The sequence below is a fragment of the Polyodon spathula genome, chromosome 6 (genome assembly GCF_017654505.1).
Source record: "Polyodon spathula isolate WHYD16114869_AA chromosome 6, ASM1765450v1, whole genome shotgun sequence".
Classification (NCBI taxonomy): Eukaryota; Metazoa; Chordata; class Actinopteri; order Acipenseriformes; family Polyodontidae; genus Polyodon; species Polyodon spathula.
In genome coordinates this window covers 22,985,424-23,008,054 of record NC_054539.1, presented here as the reverse complement: position 1 = coordinate 23,008,054, position 22,631 = coordinate 22,985,424, and the positions used below count along the sequence as shown (strand labels likewise).

The window sequence follows — 22,631 nt, the reverse complement described above, 5'->3', positions numbered from 1 at the left end:
ATTTCAGATAGTCTTCATATTATCATCATTGCTAAGTCTATTTTTGTTCATTTGACTTTATGATGCAAAATTTGTTCATAGGGTGATAAAATTTGGCCAGTAGGTTAGTTATTCCGCTTGTTCCGATCAGTTAAACCAATTACCGGGATCATGTGTTTGGTGCGCTGCAATCAGGACTAAGTTAGTACAGATTTGCAGGATTTTCTAGTCTGCGTTTTAGTCCACTTGATGTTGACTAAAATCACTGGTACACTGCAATTGACCCACTATGTCTACAATGTCTGACCAGTTGAAGTATGAAAGTGTTTACATGGCACGTAATTTCTATTTTCTTGGAATCCCATTTCTGTGATGTTGTAGTTGTTGAGAAATACACTATTTGTATTCTTTATCCTTTATAAAATGGTATATTCTTTTTTTTTTTTGTTGGTAGAGATAATACTTAAAAGGACAGTTCATTCAAGTTTACAATCAATTTTCTAGACCATCGAGTGAACGACACATAAAGTGTAAGAAAGTAGATTTTAAAGGTTGGTTAGCACAACTATAAATTTAAATTTCAACCATGTCTAAACTGGCTTTCTGTATAGCAAAAATATTTAACACCAACTAGTTTAACACCTGGACTTCTCGTCTATGTCAAACACATCAGATATATGGTGTGCGTGAAACATTGGCACTGTGACAAAAGGTAGGACAGTGTGCTACTGTAGAATTATCTTGTGTCAAATTGCCTCAAAACCAAATTACATAAACAATACTTTAATGTGTAATAGTAAAATATACCACCATTGGTTTCAGGTGTGAAATATATATGTAAAGAGGAATGAATCTGGATCATATTGATGTGTGGTGTGATTTAACATAGAACATCTTAATCCTAACATGATATCAGTCAGTGACTTACAGGTAATTTATCCAGATAATGTGGACATTTTTTTAATGAAGGGTAAAAAATAAAACATGATTAAAAGCCCACATTTGTTATTTTAATGTTACAAAAAAAAAAAAATATTATAACACACCTTGTTGCAACATTATATCCATAATAAACAGTTGCTATTGAAAAGTTACTCATTGAGCAGAAACTCCTGGTATACAGTGAATAGTGCCATTCATAACAGAGGTTGTGAATTCACTGCTAAAACACTATTCCCAGCACTGTGTTTGTGGAGTAGGCACCTCCAATATAGGCTACTGATATGTTTGTTTCTGTCTCCTGTCTGAACACAGAACAGTACTGTTAACTCAAGGTGGGGTGACAAGTCCTTGTTTATATGTTCACTGAAAGCTTTGTGAACCTGGCTTGCATTAAATCACAACTATGATATAGCTAAAGAGGATCTTCAGGGGAAATCCCATAGCGAAGTCAGTTAATTCACTAATCTTTTATGTATGTTGTACTTCTGTCTGAATCCAGCTAAATCATTTGGCAGGCTCCACTCAGGCCCCAGTAGACATCGGCAGTCTCTGCTTAGGAGAAGCCCAAAACTGAATGGATGTTTTCAGGTCAGGATTGAGGTAAACTGAGTACAAACGCCCACATGCCACCATACCTGATTGTAGCCAGTGGCACTATCCATCATCCTTAAGAGCACTAAATTCCCAAGCTTCAAATGTAATAATAAAAAAGAAGGATAAAAAAGTGATTTAGCTTACTTTTACATTATAGCGCCGATTCTGGAATTCAGAAAAGTGTCATTTTGTCACTGAATGCTACTAATAAACTTGGCATTATAAATTGTTAGGTAAACAAACTAGAAACATTCATGCAATGATCAGTAACAGAGTTCCAAACCTTTTTAAGTTTTCACATGGTTAGAAAAATTAGCTACATTTCTATTGTTTAGCACTCTGGGATGTCTAATAATACATTTGTATTATGTTGTTTTGTATTGTACAGTAAGAATTGATCAAAAATGGCAGTCTTTCCAAAAATCAAGCCAAATATAGCCTTTTAACATTTTACTGATGTACTGGCTGGGCTTAACTGGCTTTGTATTTCTTAATGAAGGCATTGGTTTCCCAGATGTTGTGTTCAGTCAGCCATTCCACTGCTGTGTTAAAGTCTTGCAAGGGCTGCTTTTTGGACAGGTGTTTTTCCATCTAGGAGATAGAAAATAAAACATATATATATATATATATATATATATATATATATATAATATATATATTAATATATATATATATATATATAAATTACCACCAACATTTAAAGTTTGATTAGAATATTTCTGGAGAACAATGGCCAGTCCTGCTGGTTTCCTCTGAAACTCTGCCAGAAGGGGCTGCTGTAGCATTGTGAGGTTAAGCAGTCCTTGTTGCATTTGCTTCCCCAACCTGCAGGAGCACAAGGCCAATGTGGTGCTACCTGTGAGATTCCCAGCTATGATCTTCAACTTAGCACAACCAGGTCTCATAAACAGAGGCCAGCGCTCATTAAAATGTAAGTCACAAAGACCCACCATCAAGATGTGCTTAGGTAGGTTTTATACCAAGTTACCTTACAACTGAATAAGCGCATATCAATTGTGACACATACAGTGCTCCCCCTTTATAATGCTGTAGATTGGAGCCATAGTTAAGAGATTGTGTTCCACCTTAAAACAAGAATACTAGTGTTAGTGCAGTGGCATTATGGGGCAAATGGGAGCTACAGTGGCTTGCGAAAGTATTGACCCCCTTTGGCATTTTTCCTATTTTGTTGCCTTACAACCTGGAATTAAAATTGATTTTTTGGGGGTTTGTATCATTTGATTTACACAACATGCCTACCACTTTGAAGATGCAAAATATTTTTTATTGTGAAACAAACAAGAAATAAGACAAAAAAACTGAAAACTTGAGCGTGCATAACTATTCACCCCCCCCCAAAGTCAATACTTTGTAGAGCCAAATTTTGCGGCAATTATAGCTGCAAGTCTCTTGGGGTATGTATCTATAAACTTGGCACATCTAGCTACCGGGATTTTTGCCCATTCTTCAAGGCAAAACTGCTCCAGCGCCTTCAAGTTGGATGGGTTCCGCTGGTGTACAGCAATCTTTAAGTCATACCACAGATTCTCAATTGGATTGAGGTCTGGGCTTTGACTAGGCCATTCCAAGACATTTATATGTTTCCCCTAAAACCACTCCAGTGTTGCTTTAGCAGTATGCTTAGGGTCATTGTCCTGCTGGAAGGTGAACCTCCGTTCCAGTCTCAAATCTCTGGAAGACTGAAACAGGTTTCCCTCAAGAATTTCCCTGTATTTAGCGCCATCCATCATTCCTTCAATTCTGACCAGTTTCCCAGTCCCTGCCGATGAAAAACATCCCCACAGCATGATGCTGCCACCACCATGCTTCACTGTGGGGATGGTGTTCTCGGGGTGATGAGAGGTGTTAGGTTTGCGCCAGACCTATCATTTTCCTTGATGGCCAAAAAGCTCATTTTAATCTCATCTGACCAGAGTACCTTCTTCCATATGTTTGGGGAGTCTCCCACATGCCTTTTGGCGAACACCAAATGTGTTTGCTTATTTTTTTCTTTAAGCAATGGCTTTTTTTTCTGGCCACTCTTCCATAAAGCCTAGCTCTGTGGAGTGTACGGCTTAAAGTGGTCCTATGGACAGATACTCCATTCTCCGCTGTGGAGCTTTGCAGCTCCTTCAGGGTTATCTTTGGTCTCTTTGTTGCCTCTCTGATTAATGCCCTCCTTGCCTGGTCTGTGAGTTTTGGTGGGCGACCCTCTCTTGCCAGGTTTGTTGTGGTGCCATATTCTTTCCTTTTTTTAATAATGGCTTTAGTGGTGCTCCGTGGGATGTTCAAAGTTTCGGATATTTTTTTATAACCCAACCCTGATCTGTACTTCTCCACAACTTTGCCCCTGACCTGTTTGTAGAGCTCCTTGGTCTTCATGGTGCCGCTTGCTTGGTGGTGCCCCTTGCTTAGTGGTGTTGCAGACTCTGGGGCCTTTCAGAACAGGTGTATATATACTGAGATCATGTGAAAGATCATGTGACACTTAGATTGCACACATGTGGACTTTATTTAACTAATTATGTGACTTCTGAAGGTAATTGGTTGCACCAGATCTTATTTAGAAGCTTAATAGCAAAGGGGGTGAATACATATGCACGCACCACTATTCCGTTATTTATTTTTTAGAATTTTTTTAAACAAGTTATTTTCTTCATTTCACTGCACCAATTTGGACTATTTTGTGTATGTCCATTACATGAAATCCAAATAAAAATCAATTTTAATTCCAGGTTGTAAAGCAACAAAATAGGAAAAATGCCAAGGGGGGGGGCGATACTTTCGCAAGCCACTGTATGACACCTTACGTAGTACACCTTGTTCTGCAGTATAAATGGCCTCCTTATAAAGAGAGAGCACTGCAGTATGAATAGACGTGGTCTACACGGTATTAACGATCACCCTATAAGAATAATGAGAAGGAAGAAAATGTGATTAGGTTACATAACCAGATATTAAATACAGTTAACCTCAGTTAATTCGACTGGTAGGTAACTCGACACCTTCGCTTATTTCGACAGACAGTCCCAAATTTTCTCCTTATAAAACATGCACTTTTAAATCGACACTACATTTTACTTGTAATGCAACACTTATTACCGGTATTAAAAACTATTAAAAAGACTAGTGGATAACTCGGCACTGTCATTTCACGTGACTGAACTCTGACTGGAATCAGATCATTCATTAATTCGTCCATTCATTCATTTACAACTACCAAATGCAGCTGGTTACAGTGTCACGAAAAATTAATTCTAGTTCACTTGGCTTTAAAGCTCTGGTTATTCAGGATAAGAAGCTTGGTCAGTAGAACTTTCAAAACGAGTGTTTTTGCATGCAAAACAATCAGCAATGTTTGACCTGTGTGAAACTGCAAGTTGTTTATTATTGTTTTTGTTCACCAAGTTAATTCTGTATAATGTACATTTGTTAACTTTTGCTATTTAAGCCAAATTAAGCAGTACAAGCCAATACCTAAAAAGTAAAGTTAACAGTTTGTGGTTGGATTGTTTTCGTAAAAATAACGCTGTAGTTATTTTATTAATTCCTACTTCAAATGGAACTATACGAGTTTGTACAGTGCTGTATACTGTAATTAATGCCATGGCTTATGCGCCTCGTGGTTAACTCAACACCTTGAATGAGTCAACACTAAATGGCATCCCTGTGGGGTGTAGAGTTAACCAAGACTGACTGTATATATATAGATATATATTTACCAAGTGTGTCCACTAATCTGGTAACAGCTGCCTTGTTTACTTTGATAGTAATCTGGTCGGCTCTGAAAAGAAAAAAGCATCACAGTTTTATTACTTACGCTGTTTCATAATATATTCTAAACAATCCAGTTCTTCCAAAACATAGTGAAGTGTTTCTTGCACTATAGAACATCAAACACTAGTTGAAAAATTATGCCACACTGAATGAGTCTACAGAATCTAGAGATCTAAAGGACCACTGGTTTCCAAAGCCTCAAAATAAGAGTGTGCAGTTAGGAAAAGCCAAGGTTAAATATTAGCAGTAGCTGAATATAATAGAAGCCACAGTTCTGGGAATGGGCGCTAAGCCCCCCCCCCCAAAAAAAAAACAGTCATACCAACAATGCTCATAGGATAAATATCATTACAATTAAAAAACAAAAATTACTTACAGCTTGGTTTTCCTCAAAACGTTCAGTCTTAGTAAGGCTGCCAAACAATTTTTTTGCAAGTCAGATGAAAGGACGTCATAGGATTTAAGGCTTCCTGTACACAGAAGTTTAAAAGGTAATTAGGTTTGATTAAAGAATACTTAATATATCACACATTGATCATTATGTAACACAATTTTTGTTCCTGGGTAGTAAGTGTTATAAGATGACTACAAAAAATTTAGAAGTGAGTAGTTTTTCGAGATTTACGATTATACTGTAAATTTACTTCTAAAATCTTCTGTAGTCATTTTTGTATTACTTTAGTATAAATACATGTTAATTTGGATTCATATGTTGTTTTTTTCTGACTTTATGTGAACGAAAAGACACACATTTGCCCGTTTTCCCATTGGAAATAGTGATATTTTGAAATATCACTGTCCTGGTCACAAAAGCAAAGTTTGTGGGGAATAATAGCCATTTTCTATACTTTTGAGGCATAAGCAATTAGGAAATAACACTTACTAACCAGGAACAAAAAAAAAAAAAAAAAAAATTGTTACACAGTGTTATACTAACAGAGGGGCATGTTACAAATTTAACACACAGGGAGTTGTTTTCAAAAGTTTGTAAGATTGTTAAGGTAAGTTCCATTACTGGTATATTAGGCAATTGTCAACGTGTTTAATTACACATCAATTTTCAAATGTTGGTAGTCTAAATTTATGTTCACGTAACTTAGAAATAACACGAAAACAAATTATAATTAAATTTAAATTCACAGCAGTGTCGCGAGTAAAGTATCATATTTCGTGGAATGTGCATGGAACTATATTGATGCACAATGAAAACGCAAAAGTCTAAGTTTTACATCAATAGCCGATTGGGCACATACATAACGTCATTTACATTTTAAATAGTAAGCAGATAAGTTTGTTGATTGTTTGAGTGGTATTGTTCCTTGGGATAACAGAATACTGAGCTCAAGTCATGTGATTTCATAAAAAAAAGTCAGGTGCTCAGTGTTTGGTATTTCAGTTGAGTTAAAATTGGCAAAATGAGTTAAGAATCTGTACGTCTTTTCAAATGGCTGATTTTAATTAATGGAAAAACAGCGAAAGATACGAACATGCCCTGCTTCAGTAATGAAGATCGTCTGGTTGCTATCGGCATGATTAACGGTGGTCTGTCTGAGAGAAGTTGCCCAGAGAATCTTCAGACTAGTCCACAGAAACCAGGAAACCGGCAGAGGGTCACCACATCGGCCCAGGACCGCCACATCCAACTGGTCCATCCGCGTAATTGTTTTCAGACTGCAGTGGCTGCAGCACAAGAAATTCCATGAAAAAATAACCAGCGCATCAGGAGAATGACTGTAGCTTGCCATCTGCATGAAAATGATTAGCTTGCTGAGAGACGAAATCGTCGTCTTCTGTGTGCCAGAGACCATCTGAGATGGCAGCAGAGAGTGGTGGAGTGTTTTAGTCACTGTTGAATTCTGTTTTGCCCTTGACAGACCTGGCGGAAGACAACGTGTGTGGAGACGTCGTGGTGAGCGTTTTGCTGACTGTTGCGTTGTTCAAGCCAACTGGTGGGGCAGTGGAAGTGTGATGATGTGGGAAGAATCTCCTTTGACACAAGAACGCCTCTGGTGCAGGTTGAGGACAACCTTACTGCTCAGCGATACATTGACAAAGGACAATGCAAGACCACACAGTGCTAGGATTATAATTGCACGACTTCAAGAAAACAATGTCGAGGTCTTGTCGTGGCCAGCTTTTTCTCCTGACCTGAGTCCAACAGAACATCGGTGGGACCAATTCGCCCGTGCCATCCATAGGAGACAACCGCGACCAGCCAACTTTCGCCAGAGGCTTGTCAGGTCTATGCGTCAACGTTGCCAGGATTGTGTTAATACTCAGGGAGGGCATATCCGCCTAACTTTATAATGTTTTCATTTTAACAGTCTGTCACATTTTATACAGAAAACTTGTCATGATTCTTTAATTTCTATTTTTGTTAACATTTTCTGTGATGTCTGATATCTGTGTTTAAAATATTTGATTAAATACATTAGACCTGAGTGATGCATTTCTTTTGTGCATCAGTGTATTTTATAAATTATGTGTACAGATTATTATTTTTTTAAACAGCAAATTTAGAGATAAATGCATCATCAAAATCAACATCAAAGCTATTCAAGCACTTTACAATAGCTTGTGAAATGGTGTTGAAGGAACCGAACAGGATATCATGATCAATCAACAGTCATTTGGGTGCGGTTTTACACAGTTTAGTAAGGAATTTGTGAAAGAAGAGGGGAAGGGTGGAATGTTTCAGTACACCATTAGGTTGGGTTAGATGTCCAGAGGCAGTGGGGGGATGGTAGAAGAACAGCAATGCATGCTTGCTTGCTAGATAGTAAATTCCAGGTTGAAGTGAACATAACAACCGCAACGGAGGAGGCAATCATGCCCCACAGCTAGCCTCTATTGGTTGAGTATATGAGTTTAGGGGGTAGGGATGGATGAATTGTATGCTGCGTGCCAAATCCTGATAGGACCAGGGGATGTTATGTGGAAACTATATAACCCATGTATGTGCTTTACCCCGGTAGAATACACTAGTTACTGATGAAGTGACTGTTATTCTCCAGAGCGCTCTGTATTTTGATGACTGCAATAAACCTTTGATGCAAAGATCAGTGTGATCGATTGTCTCTGATCCTCTCTGTGCTTCATTTTGCAACCCTACAGTGTTGTAATTAACAGCCTTTAGGTAAAGTGTACCTGTAAGTGCAGCTTTCAGTTCTAGTATATCAGATGCATGTTCACCATTCAGGTCTTGCAAAACAAATACAATGCGTAACCCATACTGATTTGGGGCATCAGCCGACTCGTCAGTGACCCTGACAAGCAACCAGACTGTTTTACCAATTCCATAATCTCCTGCTTGTGATACTCCGCAACTTTAGGTAAGTATTCACGTCTCAGATGGGCTTATAAAGGAATCGCTCCACCATTTGCTACTCAGTCTGAAGAATTTACGTAACTTTTGGTTGTCCAAATGTTTCAAGACAGATATTTGTGTAAACAAACATCTCCGTCAGGTCAAAATGTAATGTGTTTCGTGCTTCACAGGTTTCGGTGGACTTTTGGAACATGGACGTCACCGTTTTTTTGTTTCTTTTCAAGTAAAGCAGTTGCAGTACTGCTCTGGATTTCTGCCTTTCTCTTTTGAAGAATACTTCAATCTAAATGCCTGTCAACAGAGGATTCTCGGTAGTGATCTACAGTAACATTGCAGGACGTACATTACTGTGTAAAACTCCTGCTGGATACTGCTTTACGCAATTTCCTGCAGACATATGTGTAGCCTTTTTATATACATCCACTTTCTTGTTTACAGTGTGTAGTATTTTAATTTCCCACCTAGATTGCAGTCACATGACAATCACTGCACAGTGCTATGTGCATGATGAATAGTACCCACAGGCGCACAGCAGGGGTGTACAGTTTCGTTAATGTGATTTTCTTTGTATGAAACACAAATAATTCTAAATGTATTTTTATTTAAAAATTGTAAAAATCACAGTATTGGGCTAATTTCACAATGTCCAAGCAGCCCATGAAATCGCGATTTACACATGGCCTTATTTATAGTGCCTGAAAGTATCAACATTTATTCAACTTCCTATTGCAATTTTTAAAGATTAAAAGCAACAGAAGGTTTGCAATTATGAAAAGGAACAAAATGGAAAACATATCTGTCAGCAAGAAGTTCCCTAAAGTTACGGGTCTGGGTTACGTGAAACTTTTGAAAATAATCCCCATGGTGGCAGAACCATGTTTGTTGACCTGTGTACCGCAGGGCATATATTAAAAAGGAAATGCCAATAACCTGATATGATCATCTTTACTGCAAAGACGCGGACTGCAGGAACATATTGCTTCTCAGTGAATCCTGCAGTTACTTCTTCAGATAGGTACTTGCACACTACCTAGTTACAAAACAAACAGCAGCATTTCAGAATAGCAGTTGAACTTATTAACTCCCTTACAATAATCAATTACTAGCACTTATTTAATTAGTCCCACAACATCAAAAATGATAATACAGAAACATGATCCTACCTACTGGGGTTATACAGTATATTTGATGTCCTACTTAAACAGTGACAAAGTATTTATTACTTAAAACCGTAATATGTCATCACTCTATGGTGTATAGATAATCCCTCTCTACTACAAATTTACCTGATAGCCTTCCAGAAAGGGCCTCAGCATAGCTACCAGAAAGGAAATGGTTGATTGGCCAGTCTCAGTTACCACAAAGTCTTGCTTTAGTATTTGAACAGCATCACTCTTCACAAGTAAGTAACATCCGTCCTCAAAGTCCTATAGTAAAAACATATTAAAGCATAAAAAAAGAAAAAAAAAAAAACATAAAATGCCAGACAAATATTATACCAGTATCATACTTTTCTCACTGCACCTCCAATTATAACAAAAACAGTAACATCACAACTACCTTCAGTTGGTATTGGGTTGTTAGAAAAGTCCACTGAGCACTTCCCTGACGCGCAGGCCAGGGAGAACCTGCTATACTTAAAACTAGGTGTCGGATATGCCTAAAACATTACCTCAAAGCCTTGGAGACTCGGCATACAGAACATCTAGCATTAACTTCTGTCTGGTGCAAATAAAAACTAAATTGGGTCCTTTCAATAGATCTAAACAATGGTGTATTTTGAAACTATTCTGCTGTTACAGGACCACCCTTGTTGAAGACTGATCTCAGTTTATCATCCTCCCCCAGTTTACATAAAATTAACCACTCAGAATTACATATACCTGCACAGCATTTCCTGGACAGAAAATGAATTCATTGGCAAAAAGTTCACGAAGAAAGCTGAAGTTGTTAAATACTTCTTCTGAAAATAAATACATAAAACAATTAAAACGTTATAGCATGTCGTTATTCATGTTCGTTCGCTCTACCAGTTAAACAGGTTAGTGAATGGTGAGGTTTTATCACTTTTAGCAGCCATTATGGCACACGGTGACACATACAGTGCAAGGTGCTCCAAACCACTACTTAGAAAGTAGATTAGGATATTATTGTGTAGGCAACAATATCACAAAAGAGCAATTAAAGTAACAAAGCAACACTTATTTAAAAAAAAAGTGTAATCCTCATGTTTGGGAGCGATAGTAATAGTCTCATTGCTTTAAGTAACTAATAGCGTTATTTTAAAAAGTAATCTTCCAACAGTACCTTTTCTTGAGTTACACGCAATATGAATTGCAGCTGCCACCAATGCCGGACGTATAAACACGTGCATGATCTGATTCCTGTACGATGCGCACATCAGAACCGTGACTGCTTTCTTGAAGACCAGATCATCTGGACTATTATCATTCGGTTTCTCTTCATCAATCAGCACAACTCGTCCATTCACACTCCTAACGATGTTGTGATGCAAGGCAACACTGGAGGTAACAACCTTGCTGGTTGGTACATGACCTGAAAATCACATCATATGAGTATTCAGTTCAAATGAAAGTACAATTCAAGTTAGGCTTTAAAAAGTCAAGGGATATAACCTAGTTTAAATGTTTGCTAATGCTGTGTTATCTTGTTTTCCTGACCCAGTGGAATCTCACAGTATCCCTATCTTCAAAAGCAAAAAGTAAAATCATCCACTTGCTTATGCAACATACCAGGCCAGTCAAGGAAAGCCCCAAACAACAGTGCTAAGCTTCGCAGCCAGGAAGTCTTTTCTATGAGGTAGTCTGAATCTACTCCAGGTAAATCTTGCATCAGGATGGTGGCAATCAAAACCCAGGGACTGACAACCATGTTTTCTTGCTGAAGATGCACCATCCTGTAGCCTGTATCGTTGACAAAGGCTTGGATGTCTTCTGTTGGTTTTCTTGGAATATGTCTGCAACAATCAAAAAGAAATGGTATGTCAGTAGCATTTGCCAAATATATTGGTGTCAATACACTAATCCATCGTGTATCCACCTGTCACATATCCGCCCTAACCATTTATGATCAACCTCTTCACCAATGTTAGTTTATTATTGAACAAAGAAGATATTGTAGATTCTAACAAAGTTTTCATACAATGTGTGGCATGTGCTCCGTGCGCTGCCATTGCTGCTAGTGTCATGTGACCTGTTCAGTGTGTTGACTTGATGTGTAAATCCTGTTCGCCTGTGGAGCGTATCAACTTCAACCTCCTTCTCGATCTCCTGCCTGTCACTCAGCAGCGAATGCATGCACCCACACGGCAAACGGCTACTCTGTCACAAGCATTAATACCGTGTATCTTTCTAAACAAGGGATTTAGGCGAGCTCCTTAATAAAAACTGAATCTCAAAACAATAATTGTGTGAATATAGTAATTGTTACAGTTGTGTATAATGGTATTTAAAACAGGACTCATTCATCCGACTTTTTACATACCCGCCCTTACTCTAGTCTCACTGCAGTCGGATATGCTACAATTACTGTATTGTGAAAAGAAATAGGGTTGCCATGACGTACATTTGCAGTATGTTGAACAACAAATCTACCTCAATTTTGGGCTAACAGTTCTTAAGATTCTAACCTTCATTAGAACAACATGATCTAGCTTTGGACACCCTCAAGAACTTGTACCAAGGAATAATAAAACCAAGTTTTCAAGGAGAAAATAAATCCTGCTGTGGATTATGAAAGTGCTTATGTTACAAATGCTAACATGTCAGACGTTAAATACAATTGTTTGTTTAAAGTATTAATTAAAAAATGAAAACATTTTCCTTATTAAACATATCTGCAAGAAGAAAAGAAGTCTCCTAATATAATTCACAGCTGTTTTTCCTTACAGCAAAAATCTAACGGATGGCATCTTCACAGTCATGTCAACCTTTCACTAAAGTTGTTTACAAGTTAAACAACAGTTAAATAAATTATCTTAAAAGGGATCTTCAAATGCCAAACAGAAGACTTAATCTAAACTAACACAGGACAAACCAATACAGCCTCCAGGCAGAGCATGAAGCTATGTCATCTACCCCAAGGTCTGCATTTATGCCTGATAGAATAGAAAATTCTACAATCTTTAGGTGACAGAACTGACATTATAGCATTAAATTCAGTGTGAATTCAGGTGGGAAACAGTGGTGACCAGGTTATTAACCACTTCCATTTATTAACTAAAATTGCAGTCGTTTACTGGCAAAAACAATTATTACAAAAGTACATGTTTCTATAGCTACATAATGTAAAGACAATGAAGACAGCAGACCGAACATTATGTCAGTGGAGACAGCAAGGAAATCCATCTTGACCCCCTCCTCCTGCCAGGCATGTCAGCTGTCAGTACACAATAGACGGGGAGATTGCAGCTACCTGGGAACCAAGTTGAAATCAGAACGATTTATCTTTTCCTTTGCCAAACTTCGGAGGGATACAGGATGCCCAAAGTATATGTGTATGCTGCCAAAATCATCACTGAGCATTTTTCTGGCTTTTAAAAGACCCTAAAATAATAATAACAAAAAAAAGTACAGTGTTATTTTTTTAAAGCTTTATTTAGTGCAATATTATTTCTATTTGTCTGTTTACAACATATGTCAATAGACGGTCTGTATAGCGCTTATCAATTACATTTTTATATCATTTCCTGAAATGGAAAAAGATATATAAAGATTGTGTTTTTTAATTTCAGTTTATTACTATCGGGACTAAAATGACAATGCTTATTATTATTATTATTATTATTCTGTAGATTCTCTCTTTTTTTTTTTTTAAATTGTTTGCCTTTGCAGGTCTGCAGTGTTCTTCCTCAAGCATTAATGGCACATCCCAATTGCGAATGTTTTAATTACACAAATGGCAAGCATTTAAAGTTATACCGTTGTTTGATTTTCCATTATTTTAGCAGGAGTAGAAACACATGAAAGATGAGTCATTTCAACTCAAATTTCAGTTTTCTTTCTGAGAAAGCAAAAAAACAAAGCTATGGTGATTTTTACCAATATTTAAACTTTTCAATTTTCATATTGTAAATGAAAAAAGGGAAAGACGTATTTCCATTTTTTCAGTTTCAGAAAAAAATTGAATTGAATGGGTCCCCGAGTGGCTCACCTGGTAAAAGCACAGCCGCGTGACATGCAGGGCGAGTCATACAGCGCAGGTTCGCGTCCTGGCTGTACGGATTCACTGGTCTTCGTTGAGAATTCCGAACGGAGTGTCGCATTGGCTCTGACACTCCCATAGGTTAGGGAGGCAAAACAGGCAGGGACTGCTTCTCCTCATCGCGCTACAGCGAACCCTGCTGGCCAGGCGCCCAGTAAGCTCAGAGGCTGGTAGCTCGCTGACATCCGCTCTTGAATTCATGGGTGTACAAGAGGAAACTGGTTTGGTCTGGGGATCAGAGGGCAGCCAATGAACCTTCAGATCCCCTAACCTGCGTGGGGAATTACTGGACATTCCAAATTGGGGAGAAAATCAGGGGGAAAATAACTGGGCAATTTATATTTTAAAAAATCTAAATAAAATTTAATTGATAAGCGTTACATGGACCATAGACATTCAATCTGTGAACTCTTTAAAAAAAAAAAAATAAATAAAATAAAATCAAAATTTCGCTTTTCAGTTTGTTAAAATTCGCTACAGGTTTTTCTACTTTGTCCTTTCAGCTGCAGGTACACACGTTTCATCCCTCCTTGAATCCTTAAAAACATGCATACAACACAACATGCTGTGTAAAGATCTGCAGAAAATAAACCTGGTAAATTGCATTAGCCAACATACTGAGGTAGTCTCTTTTGGTTTAGGGACTCCCAGAAGCTCATGTGCATACAAGGATTCTTCCAGTATCCTTTCATAGCTAATACTGATTGGAACAAGGCTGACATCAAAAACCTCCCCTTTTAAAAATGGCTCCGTCACAATATTAAGTAGACCTGAAAGAAAAAAAAACAACCTAACATCACCAAAAGTGTTCCAGTAGACAAAGCATTTATGACCTTCAGTAAGTAGTCATACTTTCCATAAACAATTAGCTATATTACTTCACAGTGCATTCATATAGTGCTTTAGCATGACAGAGCAAACACTGAGCAGCCGACTTGTATTGTGTACATTTATTTTATTATATTTGCAGATCAAAACAAAAGTGACTGTTGTACAGTGTGCAATCACAACACAATAACCACAAAAAATTGAGGAAGGTTAGATTTTAGCTCAAAATGTAAAAGAGAAATATTTAAAAGTATATGGGATGCAGTAACACGTATAGTTCTTCTAAATGTAGTACTGTGTTGCAAGTAAACAAGACAATTAGAAGTTGCCAAACATCAGCTTGCATAATTTGTATCACAATGTTACATATACTCAAGCCTTATAACTGTAGAACTGTAAAACTGCATCCTAACTGATTTAACTATGTTGTTCACATGGTACAGAGCAACACTAGCCCCCATATGCAGGAGACATGCAAGTGCCTAAGTAACAAAGAGTCTTACTAAATACACAGAATCAAAGTTAAACAAAATGCATTTTACAAATTAAAAATGGCAAGTTGTGTTTAATGCTGTAATTCCATCATCGTTATCTAATAGGGGCTTTGTTGTTGTTTGTTGTTATTTCTCCATCAGATCACTTTGATGAAAACTATACATCTGACAGACTTCATGTTTTATCTTGCGTGAGGCTCGTGTGAGCTTCCACAAATCTGACACTGTCCAAAGTCTGTTTAAAGGGATGTGTTCTGTTTTACATAATGATTACACTAGGTTGTTCTGTACTGTACTTTTGTGGACTATACATATACTTACCTAACTTGGGGGTCAGTGACTTACAAGTGCGACTTCGAGTTCCTTCCAAAAAGAACTCAACTGGAGCATAACCGATCTGAATAAAAGCAAAGTATATAGTAATCATTTGCTGTTCGTATTTGCTTCTCTGATTAAAATGTTTTGAGATCTTACTGTGAACAGAAAAGTATATACTGTATGTTTATATATACATATAATATATATATATATATATATATATATTATATATATATTATATATGTGTGCACATATGTGTGATATTATATATTATACATAACTAATGTTAAATTAATCTGCTTGTGACAACCACTCAAATGTACATGTTAATAAAGGTTAATTACAAAACAAAGAAAAAAATACTTTACCCTTAATATGGTTTTCACATATTCGGAAAAGACAGCCCAATAGAGTCTGTCTCCACCAAATGAACGACGCATGAAAAAGGCTCCTGACATGCGTAACATCTCACCTACTATCTTCATTCCCAGGAAGTCTGCAAAATATGTGATCATATTTAGAGGAACTATTCTGCAGTAAGCAACTGTGACAGATAAAAGAGGCCACTGATAGAAAGAAATGCTCACGAGTTAATCACCCTAGGTGTTACAGAACTTATTCTTTAGTAGAATAAGGAATAAAAAGCCCACTACAAAACCATTACTAAAATGCTTTTTGAACTTGAAGGTTAAGAGTGCAAAAGCTTATTCAGACTTTGGCACAAAAACAAAAACCATGCTCAACCACTTCAAGTACCAACAAACTTCTTACATGGATAAGGGAATAAAAATCAACAACCGTGCAGTAGAAATCTAACAAGAATTACTCACTGATTGAAAGGAGCTTAACGTTTATACAGCAATTATGAAACTGAAATGGATACAACTTTCTCCACAAACACACTTTTCAAAACAGACAAACATGTATAATCCTTTACATGTAATTATCAAATGTGAAGCATTAAAACAGTACAGGTCTAGAGATACTTGCCCATTCCAGAAGCAATAACGGGCAAGGAAAGGTCATAGGTATAGAGAATATAGGACATCATGAGGAAGTCTATGTAACTGCGGTGACTGGGAAGCAAGACCACTGGATGCTCCTGAATAGCTTGTTGTAACTACAGAGTGAAAACAAAACAAACAGTAAATTAGCTGAAAATGTACATGTGATTTTTCTTTTAGATTTCTGGATTAACTGGAAATAGTCTTTTTTTTCCTCATTAAAAAAAAACAAAAAAAAAAAAAAAACACAAAACATTAACAATGTCATGCCTGGGCCTACATAATAATGGTGCAGCAGTCACAGTTCTTGCCTAAATAATTAACTGAAGGAATAACAAAGTGTGCATGGGGCAATGGGTGAGTAATTTGTAAAAATTATTCTTTACTCTTCAGCAATGGAAGGCCACTTACTCTTTGAATGCCTTCTTCATTGACTTTCACTCTCTGAAAGAGTTTTTTAAAGGTTTTGCTTAATGTGAATGCAAAGAATCGGATGATACCGAGGTGAAGACTTTGCGCCATCTCTTCCAGGATTTCAGCTGCTTCTTCTTTGATGATATCTGGGGATTCCCCCATCTCCTTTGACAACTAGAAAGTGATGCCAGTTGAAAACTTTATGCACAAAGCAAATACAGTTCAAAGCTGCCCACACTACTCAATCCTTTCTTAATTTAGACTGTACAATGCATTCCCAATCAATCTGTTGCCTGTTTGTGCCATTTATGCATTTTTTACACCTAAAAATAATTACTGTGCTTTTCATTCAATCAAGATTGAAAGTAAAAAAAAAAAAGTTTCTTCTTAAACTACAGCATTACATAAAAAATGCACCATGCAGATGTGAGAACTCTCATCACCACCCTTCTGCTGAAACTGGACAACCAAAAGTGAAGCTAATTTCCTACTAGTATTGAAGTATGGGTGTGGATATTTCATGGGGTTTTATCACTTGATTACAAAATGACATAAGAAGTCTGAAAAAACATGAATTGTTGTTATTGATCATCTCACATATGATTTAATTAGGCAACTCATAGAAAACAGCTTGACATCGTACCTGCTGAATAACATAGTGTACATGGTCTGACTTGAGAACAGTAGTTTTGAGCATGCTTGCTTTACAAGGTGTGATTCCCTTGTACAGCAATGGCGTATAACATTTCAGGGCATATCTCACGTCACTGGAGTTCCTTCTTTCTTCCAAGATATCTTCAAAATCATCTCTCTTCTTTAACCTTGGCTCCTGTTGGGCAGTAGGTTGCAGTACAAACAGATATGCACAACGTGTATCGTATTACATAACTTTACTGAGGAGGGTAAGGTATTTGGAATGGTGCCAGATCTACTTTTTATCCCAGACATTTTTTTTTTTCAATCCCCTATAATTATTGCAATATGTAGGCCATTCCATAACAAGCGATGGGCTCGTAGTCCTGCATAGTTTCCACTGTTATAAGAACAACTGAAATTAATCAATAATGTAAATTATTGTGACAGCCCAAACTGATAATTTCATACCATAACTCCAACGACTACGACAACATAAATAAAGATACGTACCGAATACAGGGTTTTAGATGCCATCCCTTGTGTCAGGAAATATCAAAGTTTGAGGGCATGAATGTGCAGATAGAGTGGAATTTGCCTTTGCAGTGGTGTGACTGAAGAATGAATGCTGAATTTCACAACAAGCCAGATGCAGTTTCTTAGGCGGTGCCAGGAGAAAACTGTAACCACATCCCGTTTGTAAGGAAACCAGACTGTCCCCCGGATGGTGGCCGAAAACAGTCAAACAGGCGTCTTAGAACTCCGGCTTCCGGTTTAACCACGTGAAAAAAAACAGTTTTGTAGTCTGGAAGGAACGCCATTTAATATTAGCCTACAGAAGTCATTTTAATATGAGTCAAAAAACACATCGCCGCGACACAGACACGGAGGAGTGTTTCCTCGACACCGTGTTAAACAATCTTTATGATTTTGGTGAGCAATTTCATTTTATTTGTTTACTGTACTTACCAGCTTTCACGCCCGCCAGTGCACATCCCTAGATCTGTGCAACGCTAGAAAATCTGTAATTAGGTTGTCATTGTTTGGGTTCAAGTTTGAGTTAAATGCAATTGAACATTTTCAATTCAAGCTAACTGTTACGGTAGAATGTTCGTTAACGCTCGGTAGCTAATGACCTGAATCGGAAAACAACGGGTTAATTATACAAATTATTATTTACACAAATGATGGGGAATGGACAAAAATATGACATTGAGGATAATATTTGCGAGCAGTATAATAAATAGAAACTGTAAAGGTACTTGCCTAGCTCCACCATCCACAACAGTGTGCTGTCCCGCATTATTGTGATCATACTTATATCTATTAAGCATAGCAGGTAGGGGGTTGTGGTTTAAGGTTACATTTACACCAGAAGCAGTGATGCTACCTAAATTGAAGTATGATACACTGATGGGCCCTATAGATATCTTAACAAGACTATTATAACACAAAATAATTCGTAAACGTTTTTATGTAACAGGTCAACTTTCCTTTTTCTTTACAGGTGAGGATACAGGAAAGAAAAGAAAAAAGAATTCCAAAACGAAAAACGGAACAAAATGTAATGAAGAGAGACTGGCAGATTCTGAACCTGTGGGTTTGGATACTGACAGTGTTGACATAGACAGAGCCTTCAAAAGCATTGGTGTTCCAGAACAGAAGGGCAAAAAGGATGTAATTTCTAACTTTTCTTGTAGTAAAAACAGCCATACAGGAATGGCCAGCCCACAAACAGTTTCAGCAAAAAAACAAGCTCAGGTTGAAGTTGTGATGTTTCACAATCCTTCCAAAAAGACTGCAAGTCCACAGGCACCTGTCTCTAACTCTAAGGTAATTTGAGCATTATCATACAGTATGTCAATTTGAAATCAGTCCTTCAGAGTGCTTTTTCACCATTTATTGGACTAAAAAAAAAGTCACATTGTATTAACAATGCTTCTAAGTACAATGAATGATGTGTACATTTCTGTAGCAAATTGTGGATACACCACTGAGATGAGTTTTTTTTTTATGTTTTAAAACCATACTCATTGATTATTGATCAGAGAGGTGTTATTCCTCATATATGATATCTACACTTATATATATATAATGTATAAGTATCACCTTTAGAAATGTTGCTTGAACCTATAGTCAGAACAGATTCTGCAATGTCAAATGTATGTGGTCATGTGACATGTAAGCTGTGTAAAAGCTGTGTGCCACTATTCAGCAACAATGACGCAAGAGCAGAAGGATCTCAGAGACATCGCCAAGGGCATGATAGTGGGTTTCGGTGTAACCAGCAGTCCCTCACTGCAGTGGCCAAGTTGTCCATCCTCTGGAATGTTTAAGAAAACTATCACCAGAAAGCGTGACTCTTGAGGCTTTCTTTATTTTTTTTAAAGACTCTTTTACAGGTTGCTGAAAAAAATGAAGAAAAGAAAATGGACACAGAAGTTTTTAACCTCGAAAAGGTAACTTGATACATCTCAGATCAATAGTGATGCGTATTTAAAATGCTTTTAAGCTGGATTTTGGTTTGTTTGGATTTTTACGAGACTAAAGTTTTTGTTGAACTATGCCGCCCCAATCAGAAGATATTGCATGAAAGATAACTAAACCTTCAACTTGGCGCAAGCAAGACTAGGTCTCCCCTTTTTTGTGCTGAAAGTGATATTATTGATAGTTGATACTATTGCATATGCTTTTAACAGAAGTTGGTTTTGTTCCTCGTATCAAACATATAGCTGCAGTCAGACCATTCAATCAACTGCGCTTTTACGGATGGTTTCACACATTGATTAGCATCCTGGTTATTAAATTAACATTAAGTCCAAGATTAGTGCTAATCTCAGTCTGTGAAACCAACTGTTAGTGCTGTATTTAAAAAAAAAAAAAAAAGAAAAATCTAGAATTTTCTATATATATAAAATCACATTCTTTATGCTTATACATAATATTAAGTTTCCTGTTAATTAGGCTCGCCTGGAGGTTCACAGATTTGGCATCACAGGTTACAAGAAGGAACAGCAAAGAGTTTTTGAACAAGAACGAGCAATAATGCTTGGAGCAAAGGTTAGAGTTTGCAAACTTTTTCTATTACACGGCACCTAATTTGTGTTCAAGAAAGAAAACAAAAATAATAATTAAAAGAAAAATAGCGATATGGAATAGATAAAGGAATATATGTTAAGATTGTTGAAAATATTTTTGCAGGATCTAAAATGTCAAATTCTTACATTTTCTCTTTCCAAAATCACGTAACTATTAATTTTGATCCTTCAGAGACACACGAGTTTATAAATAAATACATTTACATTCTTAGTTTTAAATGTGTTTGTTATGTTTAAATCATAAATGTGAATATGAATACAGCATCAACAATGTGTGGTGTTCTCTGTTACAGGCCCCAAAACGGGAATATGTCAACTACAAAGTTTACCAGGAAACGATCAAAGAGAAGAGGGTAAAGGAACAGGAAGTCACAAAAACGGTCAGTTTTATGAGTCATTAGTATTGCTTAAATAAATGTAGGTTTACAGCCAGGATGTAGAAGTGGACAAGCAGGTGGCTTTAGTTTAAACACTGTCTACTAAAGTGGGTAAGGAAGGTTTAATTTGTCTTAATGTCTTCTATACCAGGATCTAAAGACCAAGAGCTTGACTCAACCTCTTGTTTCTTTTTATGAGCACTGCAATTGGCCTTACTTGGTGACCATTTTTCAACATTTGTTTCAACCTAATATGTGTAATATATCTGTCTACGTTATATAAGTGATAACGAACATTTTTAAAATCTATATTTTTATTGGCTTTATCAATCTTTTTGCTTTGTGTTTTTTTTTTTTTTAAACTGTAATTCAGGATATGCAAAGTTTGAAACGCAATGCTCTGTGGAAAAAATGGTTGCATTCTTGGACACATGGTTCTATTGCTAACAGAGCATTGGAATGAATTAGACTAGAGCACAGTTAGTCAGTATGTACCAGGAAGCAGCTGCAACTTTGCTTGAGGTTACAGAATTAAGTGTTCTCCTGAATCCTCTTGAGGAACAGGGCAGTGATGATGGCTGTTAATTGTGTGCTATTGCTTGAACAGGAGTCCAAGTCTGAGTTGATGAAGAAAAAGAAAAAGCGAGAGCAGGACGAAAGGTAAGTGTAACCACATTTAAGGAGAAAGTGAGGGGAGCATCACATGCCACTCAGTCATGCATTGAGGGTCATTCCAACTCAAGTGGGCCAAATTCTGGGAGGTGTTTCCTCTTTAAGTGGTTGGTAATACATAAACCACATATGTTGGAGAAAGGGGTTCCAAGAAGCCTGCAAAAGAAGGACATAGATACACGCATTACATCATTCTTGTTTTACTTAAAAAAAAAAAAAAAAATCAGGCCTCATGTCTGCAGCAGCGTTTCACATTACCTTGTTTTGAATTTATTTTTTATCTTTTTCACAGAACTAAAAAGAAGAAGTCAGGATCAAGCATACTGCCTAATGGACAGGTTGGGCGGTTTAAGAACGGAACATTGATTCTCAGCCCTGTTGAAATAAAAAAAATCAAATCATCAAGGGTGATTAAATGACACAAAAGCAGTACAGTTAAGCTAGACTGGCTATTAATTAAAACAAATGTAATGTTTATTTTAATCTCCTTGTTTGTTTCCAGTCATCCCATAAAGTTCTTCTTTATTACACTCCCTGTCAGACCAATATATTTCACACAGTATATTTTCTCTTGGTTTAACTGTCAGCATTCAAAGGTATGGGTTGAATTACACTGAACAAAAATATAAACGCAACATGTAAAGTGTTGGTCCCATGTTTCATGAGCTGAAATAAAAGATCCCAGAAAGTTTCCATGCACACAAAAAGCTTATTTCTCTCAAATTCTGTGCACAAATTTGTTTACACCCCTGTTAGTGAGCATTTCACCTTTGCCAAGATAATCCATTCACCTGACAGGTGTGGCATATCAAGAAGCTGATTAAACAGCATGATCATTACACAGGTGCACCTTGTGCTGGGGACAATAAAATGCCACTCTAAAATGTGCAGTTTTGTCACACAACACAATGCCACAGATGTCACAAGTTTTGAGGGAGCATGCAAATGGC

The 22,631-nt window shown here is 37.0% G+C and overlaps 2 protein-coding genes across 5 annotated transcripts; one reads left to right on the top strand and one right to left on the bottom strand.

Moving 5' to 3' along the window:
* Positions 1-967: 967 nt before the first annotated feature.
* Positions 968-18,216, bottom strand: gnpat (glyceronephosphate O-acyltransferase). 3 transcript variants are annotated; one of them, XM_041252585.1, is made up of 16 exons: positions 18,048-18,216; positions 17,545-17,730; positions 16,899-17,075; positions 16,474-16,603; positions 15,852-15,979; positions 15,487-15,562; positions 14,462-14,613; positions 13,055-13,185; positions 11,374-11,597; positions 10,928-11,176; positions 10,504-10,583; positions 9,907-10,047; positions 9,551-9,650; positions 5,669-5,762; positions 5,238-5,299; positions 968-2,106 (listed from the first exon to the last, which is right to left on the bottom strand). In XM_041252585.1, the coding sequence occupies exons 1-16, from the start codon at positions 18,069-18,071 to the stop codon at positions 2,063-2,065; spliced, it is 1,998 nt and encodes a 665-aa protein (XP_041108519.1). In that variant the 5' UTR covers positions 18,072-18,216; the 3' UTR covers positions 968-2,062. The 3 variants fall into 3 exon arrangements, with proteins under 3 accessions (XP_041108519.1, XP_041108522.1, XP_041108521.1); XM_041252587.1 differs by lacking the exon at positions 968-2,106 and adding an exon at positions 4,260-4,420; XM_041252588.1 differs by lacking the exon at positions 17,545-17,730.
* Positions 18,217-18,300: 84 nt separating this feature from the next.
* Positions 18,301-22,211, top strand: c6h1orf131 (chromosome 6 C1orf131 homolog). Of its 2 annotated transcripts, none has more exons than XM_041252590.1 (7): positions 18,301-18,467; positions 19,042-19,367; positions 19,937-19,993; positions 20,499-20,594; positions 20,926-21,012; positions 21,617-21,669; positions 21,974-22,211. In XM_041252590.1, the coding sequence occupies exons 1-7, from the start codon at positions 18,386-18,388 to the stop codon at positions 22,098-22,100; spliced, it is 828 nt and encodes a 275-aa protein (XP_041108524.1). In that variant the 5' UTR covers positions 18,301-18,385; the 3' UTR covers positions 22,101-22,211. The 2 variants fall into 2 exon arrangements, with proteins under 2 accessions (XP_041108524.1, XP_041108523.1); XM_041252589.1 differs by having other exon boundaries at positions 19,925-19,993.
* The last annotated feature ends 420 nt before the right edge of the window (positions 22,212-22,631 follow it).

Coding starts and splice junctions, on each gene's coding strand:
- gnpat (XM_041252585.1), bottom strand. CDS start 18,071: ATGGCATCTAAAACCCTGTATTCG. Junction 11,598..13,054: donor GATTTCAACTTGGTTCCCAG/GTAGCTGCAATC, acceptor TGATTGTTGCAG/ACATATTCCAAGAAAACCAA. Junction 2,107..5,237: donor CAGATTAGTGGACACACTTG/GTAAATATATAT, acceptor TCTATCTCCTAG/ATGGAAAAACACCTGTCCAA.
- c6h1orf131 (XM_041252589.1), top strand. CDS start 18,386: ATGAGTCAAAAAACACATCGCCGCGACACAGACACGGAGGAGTGTTTC. Junction 18,468..19,041: donor AAACAATCTTTATGATTTTG/GTGAGCAATTTC, acceptor TTTTCTTTACAG/GTGAGGATACAGGAAAGAAA. Junction 19,368..19,924: donor CACCTGTCTCTAACTCTAAG/GTAATTTGAGCA, acceptor TTTTTTTTAAAG/ACTCTTTTACAGGTTGCTGA.